Genomic DNA, 19,312 nt, shown 5'->3' with positions numbered 1-19,312 from the left:
AAGTCTCAAGAACCTGGCTATTCTGTAGTTGGGTGGGGAGTTTCTGTTGCGTTTTCTCAGGCAGGTTGTTATTGTTTGCCTGGGTTTTTTTTAATTGATGTTGATCAACTTGGTGTGATCAACTTCATGTTGGCTTTATTTGCACTCTCAATCAAGATTCCAGTAGTAATAAACTGTAGTGGTTTCTTGCTTACACATCACAGTTTCTTCAGATTATTAAAGTAGTATGGTAGTACTTCCAGTAGCTCATCACATGAGTTACTAGTACTAATTTCAGTTTCCAGATCCCACTTTTCTGCCTGATAATGAGATCTCTCTATCCTATTCTGTTATATAAAGAAAAATAAGAAGTAGAGTCATTCCTACCTTAAAAAAAGCTCTACCCATCCTGTTGGCTCTCAGGATCAGTTTGTGTTGCTTGTTACTTTGCCTGAAGCTGCAGTACTGCTCAGTGCTATCCTACAGAAAGCATACGGAGGAAAAAAAATCACAGCTCTGACACGAAAAGGGGTAGAAGCAGGGAAAGGAAAGTTCATCCACTTAATATAGCTGCCTTGTTCCTTAAACAGCACAAGCATTCTAGCAATGCATAAACATGCACCTGGGATCACAATATACCAGAACACACCCACGTTTGCCTGTAGAGAAAGGCATCAGATTTGACAGTTACTTTCTGGTTGCAGGAAATAAACTCCTAGAAGTAGAGTAAGTCATGTTTCATGTCTGATCTCTCTCCTGCCTTTTTTCCTGCATCTCCAAATGGTGTAGGATACACATATATCCACAAATTTCAGCTTTTTTTTTTTTTTAAAGCATTAGTACCCACTTTGATCAAGTATTACAAGAATTTTATTTCTTTTTACAAATACAAAATAAAAAGGGGAATTCAATTCTTTGCATACAAGGTTTTTAATAAGATCCATAAACTCCCAAGAAATTTAGTCAGTACTTCCTTTTGACCAATTCCTAGCAATCCAGACTCTTTCCATAGAAACAGCTGGACACAACCACAACCATTACTTTTCATGACTGTCAACAGGGTTATCACAACTGAGCATTTGAATACTTAAGCTGAGAATCAAGGATGACCACAAAAATGGAGTATTCTTTTTTAGCCTGGTCTTGTTTCTCATGTACCCCAAAACAAGTATGTTCAGATAATCAGAAACATAACTTGTTCAAATGTAAACAAGTAGTAACTAATATTAAAGCATTTAACATGTCTACATATGTGTGGTTTAGAAGTGCAAGTAGTAAAAAAAAAACCCAAACAAAACCCAACACAAACATTTGTACACCATCTAGGCACAGCAAACACCAGAGGAGTTGAATTTAACATCATATGGCAGCTGGCAACAACGGGTGAAAAGGTGCACAGCAAGAAGACTAACAGTGAGCTATCAGAGCATGAAAACACCTTCCCTACTTTCAACAGCATCACTGGGCATAAAACCATATTCAGGTGGTCTACTCTGTTTTTCTCTTAAACTTTGAAGTATCAATCATCTAGCTCTCACCTCAAAGCACAGAGTTTTAACTGGCAACAAGTGAAAAGCAGATGCATTTGAGATCTTGGGTACCTACAGAAAGCACCAGCTAGCAATCGCTGTCATGGCTACAGCATTTAACTGTGAAAAATAAACAACCAACAAACAAACCCCTACGAGATAATTCAAGTTACCAACAGCCTGGCAAGCTGTTTCACCTGTTGTATTTCCTCAAGCAGGGACCTGAGTTTGCAGTATCCAGTCTGGCATCTTTCAAAGTCAGTCCTCCATAAAGCGTAGAATAAAGGCAAGTTTTACATAAATTTGTTACGTTTACTTCAGAATACAGTTTGAAGCACACAGACACCCTCCTTACCCATCAGTTCCTCTAAGATAAATTTGAAACTGACTCCTAAAAAAACCCCCAAGTAATTTACTGACAAACTCTGTTCACGTGGGGATACTATTTTTTATTTACAGTAGTACCACACATAGGTCAGCTATTAATGTCAAACATTTACTAATCTAAACTTAGCTACAGTGGTGGTTCTCCCCCATGATTGTGTGTTTCACTGGACAGCAAGTTATTTTTAGTTAGCCAAAATTTGTGCATTGAGGACAAAAAGTTTAAATTAAATAAGGTGAGCTAGAAGACATTTGTAAACCATCAGTGTAATCTGGGATTTTTCAGTTGCTGCCCTCATTAGGCTTTTTTTCCACAGTTTTCCTATAATTTCTTTTCATGGTGGCAATAACAGTAGCATTAAGTATTTTAGTTCAATTCCAGACAACTGATTGTTTAAAAACCACTAATGCTCACTAGAAGCCCCTCTACACTATTAGATACACAACTATACAAGCACTAACACTGTAGGACTGCATGAGGGCAAGTGCAAATACACATAAAGCTGTGCAAATACACATAAAGCTGTGCAAATACACATAAAGCTGTACTATCAACCTGCGAGCATGTAAGTCCTGCCACCTGAACTACAAGTCACTGCAAAACTTAATTTCTGGGATAATTAATTTGTGTATTATCTGTTTATTAAATAACAGGACTGTTACAGCATGGATTTTTAAAGACTCGCAATAAGGTTTACAAATCGAGTTCATTTCTTGGCACTCAAACATTACCAAATTGAAATTTTTATGTGAAACTTCAACAACAACAACAAAAAAAAAAAAGTCGTAACATTTCAAAAAGCAAAATCAACACTGTGGAAATTTCACACAACATTACAGAGCCAGATATCACTTGCAGGAATTTCTTAAACAAATGGAATTCATTTGCTTTACGCAGCATTTCAAAACTTTACAAGTCAGAATATTTCTTCACAAGAGACTGTTGACTGAACTGTGGGAGTGAAAGCTTAGCTAACAGTTCACTTATGGACGGCTCTACCTCGTTAAAAACAGACTTCTTGGATGTCAAAAATAAAAGGAAAGAGGTGCCAGGTGAATTCCAAACAGAAATGTAATGCTTTTGACAGAAGTATTAAAAGCTTTCACTATTCACCAAAGCCGATTTGAAAAGTGGCTTGCGCTTAAACTTTACTACAGTCACATTTCTTAAATCTGAGAACTCCCATCCCTGGACAGAATGCGAGAAGTTAAAATTACTTCCTTTGTATTCATTACATGTAATTCATATATAATGGCTGTTTAAAAATACACAATATATTTCTGTGTCAATTATTTCAGATCATGCATAAAGTATCCAAAAGTTGCACCTGTCAGACTTAACTCCTTGTGCTTGAACTGGTTCCAAACTCAAGATTACCAGGAGTAAAATACATTTTTAAACAGACACTTCTTGTAAACTGAGGTTTTAACAGTTTTTAAATATTCAATCTTTAGCAGCTTACAAAAGGAACTGCATTTCTATTAACTGATGAAATAGGGAAGAAAGTGAGTAGCAAGCCATGGATGTTAACAGCAGTGTCCTATTTTTCATGCAAGTTGTGTTAAAATATCAGCAACACCATAGTAAACATTTTTACTTTATACAAAAAAGTGAATCTGCTTGAAAAGTACATGCAAGTGTGCTGGCTGGAGTTTAAATAAATTTTATTCATAAAAATTAAAATGTTTACATTTTAACAGCTAGTGTGATCAACATTTATCTGTATGAATTATAATCAGAAGAAAATAAACTCAATGTAATTTGCAACCTAAAATTCCCTAGTTTTAGGATTGTCCTCAAAGAAAAAAAAAAAAAAAAGCAATACTTACAGCACAATAAAATTTCCTCAAAGTAACTGTAATCTCTGGTATAAATATTCCAATCCCACAGACTTTCTTTCACACTGTCACACATTCCAAAATTTGGAAGAAGGTGTGGGGATCCTCTTCTCCCTGACCAACTACATCTGGTTTTGAAAGAAACACTTACTATCCCGTAACAGTTTTGAAATCCGTTTTTATTTTTTTTCAATTCTGCCAGAACAAACGTACTACCGGATGGTCCAGGGGCTTGGTCCCACAGGGGAGGAAGAGGAAGGTGTTCTTGTACCTGATTATAATCCCCAACATTCATACACAAGCTCCAGTGCACATGAATAACTCTGCACCCACTTTTTAGTAGGCTGTTATTATTGTTCGCAAGCTCCAGGCTAGTTCTTCCTACATGATACTCCATTAAATGAAGTTCAAAGTTTCGTCTGCAGTTTTAACGTTTTGGGGAAAAAAATGGGGACACACATACATTAAGTAATACGGTAGACATCTCTACTGTGCTATAAAATTGATATACCTCCATCTCTCATAGTGCATGCAATATAGTCATGAAAGAAAATACTCGGTGCTCTCTTCTCTTCACAGTATTTAAACTTCTATTGTAAAAGCAGCTTAAAACTATGCCACAAGACTACACCGTCCATCTTAACAACAGGCAACCTGTTTAGCAAGTCAGGCACTGGAACTTTAATGGTTTTTTCCCCAAGTTCAAATGAGACTGTCACTGAGACAGTAGACTTGGTCTGCTTTAATTTGCACCAGAAAGCTGGTAAGGAAACATTTAGAGCCATTTATTATGTGGATTAAATAGGACTTATTTCGCAAAATACAGCATATTTTTCTGTCTGCAAATCAAACCAACTGTCTTTACATGAGCAGATTTACACAGTTGCAGTACACAGATAAAGAGTTCATAAATAAAAATTCTACTCCGTATACCATGCCTAGCAATTTTCAAGTCAATATAACCTCCAATGCATATAAATAAGTGTGGCTGGTACGGTCTTCACCAAAGATGTGTCTCACGAATCTCTGCAATGATCTGACTGGCTCGCTGCAGGGCCTGCACACAGAAAAACAAGAAAAGCCAAAAGTTACCTAGTTTTTCTGAAGGGACTTTTCAGTGAGATAACAGCAGCAGCCTAGCAAGTGTGATGTTAAAAAAATAAAATTAAAGCCAATCATTTTCATTACTAAATGAGTGGTAACAACCTACAACAAGATTGATTTACAGCTCTGAAGCTTTCCATGAGCAAAAGATTATGCAAGTGGAAAATCCTACAAAGCAAAAGGTAATGGTAAAACTTAACATAGGTGTCATTAAATCATTTCCCTAGAGATATGAGAATTGAAAACTGAACTTCCAGTCAGAAGCAAAAAAAGGTCATTGTTTTCAGCAACTTTTACATATTTAGTGTTCCCCGTAACACCTATGTTTGTTAACATTTTCTATTTATAAATAAATTCTCAAAAAGGGCAGATTTTCCCCGCACACAGTTGTAGTGCTTTAAACCTTCCTCAAAATAGAAGGGAAACTGCACTTATTTTATATCATTTTAGCATTCTGATGCATTCATTACAGTCTAGCCTGCTAAACTTTGCAAACTTAAAAGCTGAGAATACCAGCTGAAACAACATTATTGGAAGCATTACTTCAATTGGAGAAATCTGAGCTGTGTTTGGCCCTATAAAGTTTACAGTTTAAAAGAGAGTTAACAGACAGTTCCCCTCCCTCAAATGTTGATCACACAATAGCACTGATTAAACGTGCTGCAAGTGGTCTTGGGCAAGTGGTATCTCGGGGTACTCCATCTCTTGAGCACACTGTGTGAGACAGAGAAGCAGCTCTTGCTGCTCCTTCCAGCTGAGCTGGCAGAGGGGCTCCTTCTGCGCAGCTCGGTGCAAAGCAGCAGATTTCTGCTGCAGGTGAGCAGAGACTCATACATCACATAATTAAACAATGAAGAAATCAATAGTTCTGCAACACGGACATGTCACCAATGCACTTTACAGAGGTCATCCTGAGTCTCAACATTCCCCCTGTTCGTACTCTAAGGTACTGTCTGAACACACCAACCGTTGGCCAGCAGCTCTGTGTGAAGCATACACATAACCAGCACTTAAAACACTGTAAGCTTAATTAAGCTTAATCCCCCAAAGGAGAACTGTAGAACACCATACAGTTAAATATGAGCAAATTATTAAAACCAAACGTATAAGTGAAAATAACACTAAATTTGGGCTTCTGCTTTACGCCCAAAGTATAGTTTAGGTCACCTCTTCCCAAATATTCACTCTACATAATACTTTCCGGTCACATATTGCTTCTAATTCCTCTAGCAGAGAGAAGCAATACACTGACATACTCTTAAAAAGCAGCAAAGAAAAAAGGAAAGCAAGTCTTCAAAAGAAAAAAAAGGAAAAAATCTCACATTTATATGCTTTCAATTTAATTAGCTACTCCCATGAGCTCCTGATCTTTTTAATACCTTTAGCATGTCAGCTGCCTCTTTTCTGCGCTGTGCCATGTCCTCGGATTCCGTCAGAAGGTCATCCAACAGCAAGGATTTGTAGAGCTGGCCCACCAGCTCGCTCTGAAGAGTGTCTTTCACGTGGTTCACCAGAAAATGCATCACTGCCTTTGGCACACTGCAAGCACAGAAACAGCGTTTCTTCAAAAACTAAGTATTCAAACCCAGGCCTGCCCTAGATTGAAGAATGCACAACGTGAGCAAGCAGCCACACACAACCTTGGCTCAAAATACCAGGAATCTACCACTACCATAAATAAAAACTCTCTCTCAAGTAAATGCAGTATCTTGTGCACTTTAAGAGCTGTTGTACTTCTTCCAAATAGGACAGCCGCATTCTAGAAACCATGAAAATATATACAGTGTAAAAAATAAAATAAGAATAAATCACTTTGCTCCCTAGAGACCCACCTGACTCTCCACTGTGCTAGGCATGACAAAAAGCTAAGTAATTCAACCCTGGAATCAATCTTAATGGATGAGTAAGAAAGGAAAAAAGCAAAGAAAGAATTCATATATCTGATCTTACTTAGCAAATAAACCTAAAAGAGGATGACTGTTCAAACACTGGGTCACATTATCCGTGATACCAGAGAGCATAACATGAGGGCAATTTTTAAAACTGCAAATGGAGTTGCAAAGTGTTGTCACAGTTTTGGCTGGGATGGAGTTGACTTTCTTACTAGCAGCTGATGTAGTGCTACATTTTGGATTTGTGATGAGAACAGTGTTGGTAGCACACTAATGCTTTTGGTTGTTTCAAAGCAGTCAAGGCCTTTTCTGCTCCTTACACCACCCTAACAGTGAGGAGGCTGGGAGTGCACAAAGATTTGGGAGGGGACACAGCCGGGACAGCTGACCCCAACTGACCAAAAGAATATTCCATACCATATGACATCATGCTCAGCATATAAAGCTGGGGAGAAGAAGAAGAAAGGGGAAGATGTTCAAAGTGCTGGTGCTTTGTGTTCCCAAGTAACCTGTACGTGTGATGGAGACCTGGTTCCCTGGAGGTGGCTGAACACCTGCCTGCCAATAGGAAGTGGTGAATGAATGCCTTGTTTTGCTTTGATTTAATGCACAGCTTTCTTTACCCACAAGTTCTCTCACTTTTATTCTTCTGATTCTCTTCCCCATCCTGGGGGAGGGGAGGGGAGTGAGCAAGCAGCTACATGTTTGGTTGCCGGCTGCGGTTAAGCCACAGTTAAGTTTGAAAAATGTATTTGTCTGGCATGGAGGCAGGCAGCAACTTGTAAGGTTCAAGAACAATCCATCAGAAAGACACCACAGAATCTGTAAAGCAACATTTTTCAGTTTTACATCAGGCTAAAACACCTGAAAGAAACCACTGTCTTAGCTCCAACTTCCATGCCACTAAGCTTCCTGAAAAAAAAATTCCTAGCATTGGATCTAGCTGAATCTGATTTTCTCTGGGCCTTGGGATATCTGTAGCGTGGCAGTGCTCTTCTGAAAAAGTGGTGGGAAATATTTACATGAGCATTGACCAAATCATCATACAAATGCAGTACCAAAATCTAGGGATATAAACACAGCATCAAAAATTGGATTAGTGCACCTGGGATTATTTATTTAGTGACAGTAACTGACCATAAAAATACTGATGGTTATTCCAACTGAGAAATGTTAGACAGCTTCGTTGGTGTAACTCTTAGCAGCAGTATTTTGCAACTAGAGTGGACTGAGAGCTGATGTATAATCTGTACTGACTCATTCAGTACTGGCCACATAACTCTTCTCATGTGCCCACAGCCCTTGACCTACATCAAAATCATTTTCACGGGCCAATCAAGAGTTTTTGCTCATTCTGAGAGTGCTGCAATTGTCACCACAGAATTACCTTGGCAAGGACCATGCAAGTCTATAAAAAGCCCAACCCAAGATCAAGCAAAGTCCGTCAACACATCCAGGCTAGGAATTTTCCCACTACATTCACTGCTTTAAGGTTCTTTACCAGCCAGTTGTGGGAAGACTTCTGGGAAATCATGAAGAGACCATATAGATTTATTAGTACTCAATTCACTCAATTTACGTCCTCCTTTCAAGCCAATACATTGCAAGTTCTACCAGAAGAAAAGCTTAAGAAAACAGCCTAGAATATTTTGGAAATCACCTGGCTAAGAGTGAAAGCAATCCCAAACTCAGGTTCAAAGCTGTGTGGGTACAGATCCCACCCAAGCCATCCAAGAGCGAGCCTCAATTAGTTCCACAAGTATGATATGGGGGGTGGACATGAGTACCATCTTCAAGAGGTATTTCCTATAAATATTTCTGAATTAGGTGAGGATGTCCTAATACATCAAACGTATAATGCTTGAGAGAGCATTTTTTTTTTATGTATGCATATTTACTGCAAAGAATGTAAAGAGTTTTTTAGAGTATGCAAGGAGGTAACATTACTACTAATAACACTACAGTAAAATTAAGGTAAACAAAGTAATTCTCTGCCATAAAATACTAAAAATTATATTGAGGACAGTATTAGTTTACTGGATATAATAAATATATAATAAACTTCTATGACCTCACAGAATCTGGTTTCCAGACTCCTGTATTTTCCATCAAATGTCCCATGTATATATACACACAAATAAAAAATTAGGTATTTCCACAGGGATGTAAGCAAAGCAAAGTTTTACATTGCTTTTCACTCCCCCCAAAAAATAAGTATGACAAATCAAAAATGTAAAGGTATTTTCCATAGCTGTATGCAGCAAAAACATCACTTCTATGCTACTTCCATCCTTATAGCTAAGTAATAGGAAACAGCCACAGCAGCTCCCATTCAACCTTCCCATTTGAAATAATAGGATGGCAAAGTTAAGTTCTCTCAGGACTGCAGAACACGTAGAGTTCATTCCAGTTATTTGCTGCAAATTATCCATCTGAATTGCAGTATCCTCCAGAAAACCAGGTTATCTCCTAAATAATTAATTAAACCTTTTACTTAATATAATACAGAACGTGAACCATTAGAGAAAACAAGTGCTTCTTCAGGCTTCTTAATTCTGTGAAGGTTCAAGTTTTACTTCTGCTGCCCTTTTCTAAAAGAAAATAATCATATTTTCTCTCTGTTTATGAACATAAGAACGTGATAAAATAACAAGATTATATACATGACTCATGAGATATCACAACATTTGTCTGGCTTAAACATTTCTAAGAAATTTTGTCTTACCTGTCCTGAATGTTCTTCCTGACAATAAGGAAGTAAGATTTAATAAGTCGTTCAATCACTTCGCAATCTCGTTGCTCACGGGCAGAAAGTTTGCGCGCAACAGGTACAGGCTACGTGAAAAAATAAAAACCTCAATTTACTCAAACTGTGGAGTCCAAAATAAACTATTGTTCTTTTAGTCTGATAGTTTGATAGATGTAACATGCCTTGCAACAAATCTCTAATTCTTCAGAGGTAAAATTAGAGACATGTCAAAATCCAGATCTATGAAACAAAGGTCAGAGGGCACCACTACTAACTTTTTTTTGAAAAGCTCACTAAAGGAACTAAGGTCTCCAAACACTTACAGGATCTCCATCTATTTTTAACTTAAGTGGGTTTTGGCTTTAATGATTCTTTTCCTCTAATATAAAAATGCTATCTTCAGCAAAAAAGAGCAGGCATTTGACTTTAGACATCACCCGAGATTTTCTTCTGTACAAAGAGCAATGTAGACAATTGAGTTCACTTATACAGGAATTTGTGAAAGGAAGTCAGTTATCCCAAATCAAAGGCTGAAAGTGGAAGGAGGTAAATATTGTGACATTGTCCCCATTGTGGTAAATATGTAGCAAGGTATCATACATTAATAGCAAAAGTTACAAGATCCGGAATTCAGATGTTTTCTTTCCTGAGGCTGAACTACAAAGAGGAGGTATTAGTTTTTCATGACTCACCACATCTAAAAGGTTGACAGCATGCCCTTTTTGAGGACTAGCAGGCAGGGCTGCAGCTGGCTTGGATTTTTCCTCTGCTGATACCTCTTCCACTTTTGAGGCTTTCAGCATTCCTCTCCAGTTGCCTGTTCCAGGCTCCTGAGACGTATCTCCAGCTCCTGCAGGGGCCTGCACAAACAGCACAATGTAGAAACATTGGAGAATTAGAACCTGGGCACTGCAGTGTCTGATCAAATCTATTACTCAGCTATAGGTAAGACTCACTAAAAATGAGATTTTCATATGTATATTCCCTTCATTCTATTCTTCACATTCCCCATCTTTGCTCTCCCTTTGCTGCTTACAGCTGACACACAGTACCAGTAGAATGAAAGCTTTTAAAACTCATTCTTCCTAATAATGGTATGAAAACGCCTCATAGAGAGAAGCTCCCCAGCTTTTTAAGGGTCTACAAATCACTTCTGAAATACGTAATGGTCTTCCTAAATCATTTGGCTTTTGCCACTTTCACCATACATTCTTAGAAGAATACAACCTATACCATCAGGATCATTACGCAAGTATGATTTGAAGATCATCACAGCTCTTGAAAGACTTGGACTTAAATCCTTTGGTATTTTATTTAACTATAAACTTAAGTTTCTTACAATAATAGCTTAAAAAATTTGCACATTTGTGTTTCCGAGTACCAAAGCTACTGACGTAGCTGCCAGACCTCAATTTACAGAAGGCTTTTTTTGTACCATATTAAAACAAAACAAAAATCTCTATCCTCTGGAAGTGAAGATCAGGGTTTCTGTGAAGTTCCAGACAAAGAATGACTCGCTGATCTCCTGAGAAAAGGACATAACACCCAACTCTTAAACATTAGGAATCACTGGACCAAAGAAATATTTGTAGATGGAATCCACCACATTCTAAATTAGTATTTAAAAAAAAGACAGTTTGTTTTGATGTGGAACAGTGGTAATTTTTATTTTGTACCTCTCCATAAACCTAGTATCCACTCTATTTACTACTGTGCTTTAAAATCTATTGCTGTTTGAAAACATTCAAGGTCGTTCAAGGCTCTGAACTGCTACTACTTATGTCTTGTTTCAGATATAGGAAGAAATAAGCTAAATTCATCTATTGTGTTTACAATTAAACCACCACAGGCTGATCTTGAGTCTAAAAAAAAAAAGTGAGAAACAAAGCATGGCAGATAAAATACCAACAGCTGCATACCAGGAGGAAACCCAGCTAAACTGTGCACAAGAAATTTTATTAAAAATTGCACAACTGTTCGGAGGCACTGTAAAAAAATATTCTATAAGGATTCAAATCAACCTCTACTAATAAGAGAGAGCCATTGATGAGGAAAGCTCCGTTACATTACTTCTGATTGCAAGACAGCCATTAAAAATTGCAAAAATGCCTATGCCACTCCCATTTAGTATTACTGTGGAGCCTGCTCTATCTCCAAAGTAGTTTGAGAGATAAAGCTACATTCTTTCACAAGAAAGAGTGTTGAGTATCTACCACCTAATAACAGACAGGTTTTGTGGGAAACCCAAACCAAATCTGGCAGCTTCCTACAACTTCTGAAGTCACAACAGTAGCTCTACATTTCATCGTAGGTGTCTGCAGGGTATCAGAACCTCTAAAACTGTGATGAAAATAATAGTTAAAATTCTACTGCTGACTAGATTTTCACTTGGACTACTTTGTTCAGGACAGAAATGGCAGCTTTGCACTAGAAGCTGAATGTGCATATGCAGTGAAGCAGAAAGCCTGTGTCCTCTTGGTACTCCTTACACACAACTTGTGACTACTCATCTTTTCTGATTCAAAGTGAAAGCAATTAGCAAAAGCCTTTACAGTAATCTCCTGTTACTTTAACACATGAGACAGCACACCTGAAGTCTAAAAAAACAAACACTGCAGAACACATTACACAAATACAAGTAAACCAGGAATCAAACAATTATGTGAAACAATGAAAGGAGGTTCAGTTTGAACAAAGCCTATAAAGATTCCCTGCAGGAAGCAGGAAACTCACATTTTTAGCTTATCTTCTGTCCTCCTTCTTTAACTGTCAACACATTAAAAACATGCAGTTTAACAACCATGCTGAACACTTTTCATTACAATACTGTTGCACCAGACGATCTACTGACTACAGTTTGAGGAAAATTATGCCGCATACTTGCACCACAATGTATTGCAACCAAGAGTTCAAACAGAAAGCAGTGACTTTGCCACCTGATGGCCCATCTTTACCTGCCACTGCACGTACTAAAATCAGCAATGCCAAGTGGTCTGTACTCTGTAGTGTGTACTGTGTCAGTGACAGAGCACTAAATACAAACTGCTTTCCGTACCGTCTGCGGGGCACCACAACAGAAATGTGCATGCAGTGCTTATAGGAGAAATCAAGACAGACCTTGCCATCAGCCTCAGCAGAAGCAGCAGTAACAGTCTCCTGGGAAGCAGGTGGCAATGCACCTGGAGCTTTAGTTGACTAAGGAAGGTAAAAAATGCAGGGAGGGGGAAAAAAAAAAAAAAAATTTCAACTGAAGACCACCAAATCTACCTAGCAAGTTTCATACACTTTTACCTACTAGCATCTTTTAAAAAAATCCAGAAAAGAAAACATTTTGAATTTGCAAGCACCACAATAATGTAAGCAGAAAAAAGAAAAAAAAAAAGCAGCATCTCCAAGACAATTAAGAGATTTTTAGCTTATCCCGCCTTCAATTTCATTTCAGCTCCTGTACTGGTGATATACATATGATCAATAAAAAGAAGGATCAAACAGCAGTGAAAGCTATCACCATCTAGCTACCTTAAATTCCCAGTTCAGCTGGCTTCTACTGATTAAAGGCAGTAATATTAGATCCACTCTGGGATTTTGTCTCACTTTTTAAGCTAACTTAATGAACTGAATTTTATCAGCTGTAGTAACTCATGTTACAACCTGTGATGAGTTTAAGCTGTATTCTGTATATTTGGTATCTAATACTTCACATAATGTCTAAAATTCCAGCTGATTGTCAGACCATTCATTTCTACAGCCAGGCAGTGTTTTCCATGACACTTGATTCTTTCATCCATGTACTTACTTGTCATTGAACTAATCCCCAAACCTGGCACAACTAATTAAGCTCCAGAGACAGAATACATGACTGGATTATGATAATCAACTGAAAACGTCACCTCCACCATCTTCTCTCTAAAATAAGCAAGACTGCAATAAACTGCAGTTTTAAGAGTGATTTAATAAAACTCATACAACCAAGTCACTATGTTGCCACACTGAATATTTTAAATCACTTGTTTATCTTTTGGATTCAGTATGTCTCAGCCATAAATTCAAGCAGGCAAGTTCTGAGTCCATCTCTTAACATCTGCCTGCATTTTAAGCCTTACCTCAGATGACACTCAGGTAATATGTGTAATATTAATACAAATTTAGAGGCAAGTCCTCAGAAATCCCAAGTTACACCTTCCAAAAATTGCATCTTTGGAAGAAAATAACATTCCACTTTATCTTATGAAATTGAAAGCAAAAGTCAATACCTGGAAGCTCCCAAGACTGTTAGTAGGGCAGCATATCAAAGTTTCCAAGCTTAGAATGGATCAAAAGAGAACACATTAAACTTTAAATGAATAAATAAAGAAAAAGTTATCATTTACTTTACCTTGTCTCGTGGCACAGCAGAAGGCAGTTCCCGGGCTAATCTGTTACGCCTTTGTTCCTTTAAAAACAATCCAGTAAGACCTCTATTACGTGTTACTCTCCATTAACACTATGCAAGATTCATACGTTACAGATGACTTACATTTTAGAGACAAACACTAGTAATTTTATCTCATCCAGTGTCATGTAGTCATACTATGATCTTAGGAAAACCTCAATTATTTGGATAAAAACACCCTGATTACCTGGTCAAAAGTAAATTTTCAATCTAAAAACTTTTGTAACACATTCTGTAATCAAAACTTGAGCCTTTAAAAAAAATAGATCAAAGCTGCACAGTTTGGCTCAGCATATATACTCCACAGCCCTCATTAAGCTTTAAATCTTCAAAGTAATCTAAAAGGCCAGAGGGGTTAACTATGATTAGCCCAAAGGAAGGAGGCGGCGGCAGCATTCACTTTATAGCAAAACAGAGTTTGAAGCAATCAGGACAAACAAATCTGATTTTTCTTGAAATTAAAAATTGATTGTCCACTGAATAAGGATAAGATGTTTTACGTGCTTTGCTTCTTCAAAAATTTCAATGTCCTGTTCAGGAAAATGTTAGGAAAAAACTAGTTTGAGTAACACACAATAACATAATCATCTCCTATATTCAACTTCACAAAGTCCTAATTTTTGTACTCAGGGCAGTTTGCACAGACTTTGTTTCTGAACTAGATTCAAGAGCAGTCTACACCAATGCAAATTCAACTGCACAGCCAGTCAATAAAAATTTTCAGTATAAAAGAAAGTAAGAAGTTAGAACTAAAGAGCAGAAATGATAACATAAGCATTTAAAAAAAGAATGCTTCTATGACAGAATGTGTTCAATAAGCAAGGTAGCACAAGAATATTAGTGAGCTCTTAGCCAGATGGATGAAGCACTGCAACAAAATCAGATTGCAAGCCAAATTCGAGTACATCAGTTGTAGAACAACTACTTCTATAGGATGATGACAGCAACAAGTATTACCATTCAAAGCTGGGCTTGAAGAATAGAAAGGCTACTGAAATTGTAAAAGATTTATGGCAGATGGATGGAGAAAACTGTCTTAAGGAGACTGAAGTGTGGTAATATAGAGATTCAAGAACAATGCTGAAAGGAAGCAGAAATTAAGAGCCTGAATAGAGGAAACGTGTATTACCCTTTCATGAATAAGAGTAACATTATACCTACCAGTACATTCTGTCAGAGACAAAATGCAATTACTTCAACATTAGAGAGTATTTCACAACTATCTACTTAAAGTTTTTCTTCCAAAAATTTCATTTAATAGCCAATACTCTATTAGGTGCCCATCTTATTTTCCAGACAGAAATACAGGCAGAATTATTTTCAGTGAAATATCAACCATTGTTCTGCATTGTTCTGCAATATAAACCTAAAAAAATCAACCATCTCCAGATAAGAGTATACACCATATTTGTAACGTATCACATTTTTATACTTCAAAACGTAGAGCTGTGCTTCAGTGAAAGAAACTGAAGCATCTGTTCATTTACCAATTATTAAGGCTTTCAAAGGACTTCAAAAGAGAATGTATTTTCTTACCTCTATGTTGTTATTCATTAAACCACAGGCATCAGCAAAGTCTGGGTGTTTGGTATTGATATAAGCTAACTCGATGGCCACTAGATTATGAACCTGCAATGCAATGCCATTCACAGTTGAAAAATTGAGGGAGTAAATCCAATGCAATGACCTACAATGCTGGAAAGCATAGTCCATAGCAGAAGACCTTTCTTACTGCCCCCCAAGACATTAAAGTTCTGATCCAGAAGGCAAGAGGAGAATTCATTCATTCATAGCAACACTTCAGGTGTTTTAGATGTTACATGAGTTTAATTTGCTACCTTCGTCAAGTTAACCCCTCTTTAGCAATAAATAAACAAAACTCAGTAATTAGTGATTGAAAGACATACAGTAATGAAGTGAGGTATATGGTCAACCTTCAGCCACAAGCCACATAGAACATCTGAACCAGTGAGAGACGGCTCAGTATGGGAGATAATGAGCACAAAGAACAATTTTTGCTTTTCACATCAAACATATGCAGAGTCAGTAACTGAAATGACACCTTTTCCTCCCCAATAAGCAGCCCAAAGTAGACCTTTCTATTAAAAGATATTTACTCAAAGCTAGCAGTTGAATTTTCAGTTCTCAGTAGCTAAAGGGCATTACAAGCAAAATCAGTATTTTCTGTCTATTTTATCTCTGAAACACACAGAATAAGGACTATAATTGAATTTTCATGATTGCATCCCTAACTCCACAGTAAATGCACAGTTTCTGATATAAGGGAGGGAAACAGACCTATATCAGGAAGACTAGAAATGTTAAATCCAAGTCTTAGGAAATTTTTCTTGGGAAACTGAAACACAGGGGACAATAAGCTGAAGAGGGCTACCCCCACTCCTTTGGGTTTTATGTATTTGTCTTCTAATACAGAAGTTGTTTCAAACCATGTAGATATTAAATACCTAGCTATTTAACAAATGGAAGTTAAGATTCCTTTCATAATTTACGTTCCTGACCTTACAGAGCAAACAGAAAGCATCAAGAAAGACTCCAGAAAAAACACACTTTTCCCAGCGAAATTATAGTAGATGGAAAATTACCATTTCATTTGTGACAGGAAGTCTTCTACGCAGAAGACAGGTTACTACTTCAACTATGGCATCATGCAGTTTAGGAAACCTCAACAGTTCCTAAAAACAAAACAAAAATTTACTGATGAGACTCCCAGACTTTTTTAGGGAAATGGGGGAAGGTAGAAAAAAAGCTCAATAATTACAAACATAATTCTAAAGCATGCCTTTTTACCTGTGTACTGTAATTACTACAGTGCTGGATAATCCTCTGCATTTCTTCATGAACCAGTTCCACACAGCGCAAGCTGGGTTCTTCTAAACGTTTGATTTGCCTTTTTACCAGCAATTCAAATGAAACTTCAGGAACAAACAAGGCAGGACGAGGACCCTAGTTCAAAAGGAGGGAAAAAGTTGTTAAATTATGTATTAAAACTATACGCATTTCTAAGAAGTAGCATCTGATGAAGCCCAGAATAAATTGGGTCACAGTGCCCGCACCCAAAAGAACTCTGAGAACAGGTCTTAAGAGTAAAATATCTTACAAGAATGTTTCAATATAAAAGCTATAAAGTTATTCCCTTAAAGACAAACTCTGTGTTAAATAATGACTAGCCTGCATCCTTATAGAATCTTGAAGATTTCTACCTACTAATGTCACTCTAGGCTTATAACTATGAACAATGCTTTTCACATTTGTGGATCCAAGTTTAAATGCAATCTACTATAAAGGCAAAGAGATTTCCTTCCTAAACTCAGAGAGGAAAGTTACCATTATTTTTTTGACAGTCCTGGGCATATAATTCTTACTCCAACGCAGATGGGTTTTCTGTTAACTATAATCATAACACAGTGTTGCTGATTTACAGTGTTTGGGATAGTTCCATTTATGACCATACAAACCACTGCTTAGCTATACAGAAAACATTTTTTTTACCTGAAATTTCCTTTTTTTTTTTTTTAAATTAAATGAGTTTTAGAAACATAAAGATGTCATGTGTCACATAAAACCAAGACACCTCTTCTGTTACTAAGTGCTGTTTTACATTTACAGAATGATAAGAGCATGCTCACAGGTTAATGCTGCAGAGTACCTAATTCACTCCAAGTCTGAGTAATTATTGACCACGCAGAAACCGTCTGTCCACATCCAAAAGAACATAGTACAAAAAGTCAAGGTCTAAGGAGTGAACATTCTATACACTGCAAAACTTAGAAGTGAACTTACTCTGTTAATTCTTAGCAACCCCAATTCCCATATTCACAAGAAACCAAATCTGTCACGTAAACACTGAACCCTTGAAAAGTTGTGTCCCTCATACAGAATTAAAATATCTGAATGTGTCCTAGCCCATACATCTCAGACTGAGTCTTCATAACTCACAGAAGTGCTTAATGCAAGATAAATGCAGAGGCAACCTTCCATCACTATTTCTGTAATATACAATAGCTTCAGCATACTGGGCCTGAGCTTTATTTCGGCCTCCAAATACCAGTCATGAGATGCAAGCTTTCACCTTAAACTCATCCATATAGGATAACGGCTGCAAATTTGGATATTATATTTTTTCCACTTAAAATACCAAAAAGTAGGATTCAGCCTCTTCATATTAACTCATTCAGCTGAGATAATTAGTTCACAGGACTGAAGGGGCATAAAGTTGTTGAAACCTTATTTTTGAATCTGATATATAGTTAACAACAGTTAGAAATACAGAACACTCACAGTAGCATTTCTAATGGCAGTCAGAATATCAATTGTGTTAAGGCCACCCAATGGGTCAACAGATTCTAAAGTTCTTCCAAAGGTCTCATGAAAAATGTAACAGATTCTGGCTCCACCACATCTGAAAGAATAAAATAACAACTTAAGTAACAAACAAGAAAAAAGCTTTCACTGCAAATATTTTTTACAGTAACTTGGATTCAAACATTTTTTGAGTATGTTAGACTGTACTATTGCCAATTAAAGCCAGGAAGAGCCACTGGGTCCATCTAACTGCTCAGGCAATGTTTTAAAAAACCATTTGATACTCACAGCTCTGAAGTCTCTATGTATTTTGCTGTTCCTTCAATAGTGTTACAATATTCTGTGGCAAATTTGGTAATAAGCTGCAATAAAGTGGCACTTTTGTCCTCAACAGGTTCCCCGTAGCTATTTAGTAGAGACTGGTACTGAGCAGCTAAAACATTGATCCTGGTTTTCAGTTCTGGCAAGCAATCCCTGATATGATGCATCAGTAGTCTAAAAATAGAAAACAGTCCCTCATTAGAAGGAAGAAAAAGTTTCAGCTTAATCATCTCCATCAAAACAGAGAAGAGACAGAAAATAATCACTAGAGGAAAACGTTTACTCAGGAAAATTACAGTAAATTCAGAAACTGAATTAGGAACCAGAGTCTTCCTTAACATATCAAGGTACAGCACAAAAAGAGAAAGAAAAGGTAAAAATAACTGTTTACACATACTTCTAACACACCAATTTATACCTTAAATTATCTTTAAGAGTACACATTTATTTTATTTTACATAGTATGTAATACCTGTTCAGTGTTCTAGCGAGATACTTGGTTCCATTTCGATTGGCTAGGGAAGGATACTTCTTTTGAAGAAAACCATACTCATCACGAATGGAATCAGCTACACTCTTCTTATTGTTAATATCCAACTGACTCCTGAAGTTAAAAGGCAGAGTTACACACTAGTTAATAGATGAAAAGTAAAAATAATTTACATGTCTGTTTTTCTGGACAGGACATCTGAACAGCTGGTATTTGCTTTACACACGTAACTCATCTTCTTTACACAATAAAGACTTTTATATGTTGTTC

At 37.0% G+C, this 19,312-nt stretch overlaps 1 protein-coding gene across 4 annotated transcripts in view; it reads right to left on the bottom strand.

Annotated features, from left to right (window-relative positions):
• Positions 1-2,516: 2,516 nt before the first annotated feature.
• Positions 2,517-19,312, bottom strand: part of DNM1L (dynamin 1-like) — a 41,601-nt gene continuing 24,805 nt past the window's right edge. For 2 of the 4 annotated variants that reach the window (XM_014937341.1, XM_014937342.1), the window contains 12 exons: positions 19,025-19,156; positions 18,520-18,726; positions 18,208-18,328; positions 16,717-16,872; positions 16,512-16,601; positions 15,445-15,537; positions 13,852-13,908; positions 12,594-12,671; positions 10,169-10,336; positions 9,453-9,562; positions 6,215-6,374; positions 2,517-4,788 (listed from right to left, as the gene is read on the bottom strand). In XM_014937341.1, coding sequence (XP_014792827.1) covers positions 4,732-4,788; positions 6,215-6,374; positions 9,453-9,562; positions 10,169-10,336; positions 12,594-12,671; positions 13,852-13,908; positions 15,445-15,537; positions 16,512-16,601; positions 16,717-16,872; positions 18,208-18,328; positions 18,520-18,726; positions 19,025-19,156 — 1,429 coding nt within the window. In that variant the 3' untranslated portion in view covers positions 2,517-4,731. The remainder of the gene's footprint in view (positions 4,789-6,214; positions 6,375-9,452; positions 9,563-10,168; positions 10,337-12,593; positions 12,672-13,851; positions 13,909-15,444; positions 15,538-16,511; positions 16,602-16,716; positions 16,873-18,207; positions 18,329-18,519; positions 18,727-19,024; positions 19,157-19,312) is intronic. The other 2 variants (XM_014937343.1, XM_014937344.1) reach the window with 1 other exon arrangement.

The sequence above is a fragment of the Calidris pugnax genome, unplaced genomic scaffold (assembly GCF_001431845.1).
Source record: "Calidris pugnax isolate Ruff unplaced genomic scaffold, ASM143184v1 scaffold1, whole genome shotgun sequence".
Taxonomy (NCBI): domain Eukaryota; kingdom Metazoa; phylum Chordata; class Aves; order Charadriiformes; family Scolopacidae; genus Calidris; species Calidris pugnax.
Note: the sequence above shows the minus strand (reverse complement) of the source record. Positions and strands in the feature narration are given on the sequence as shown.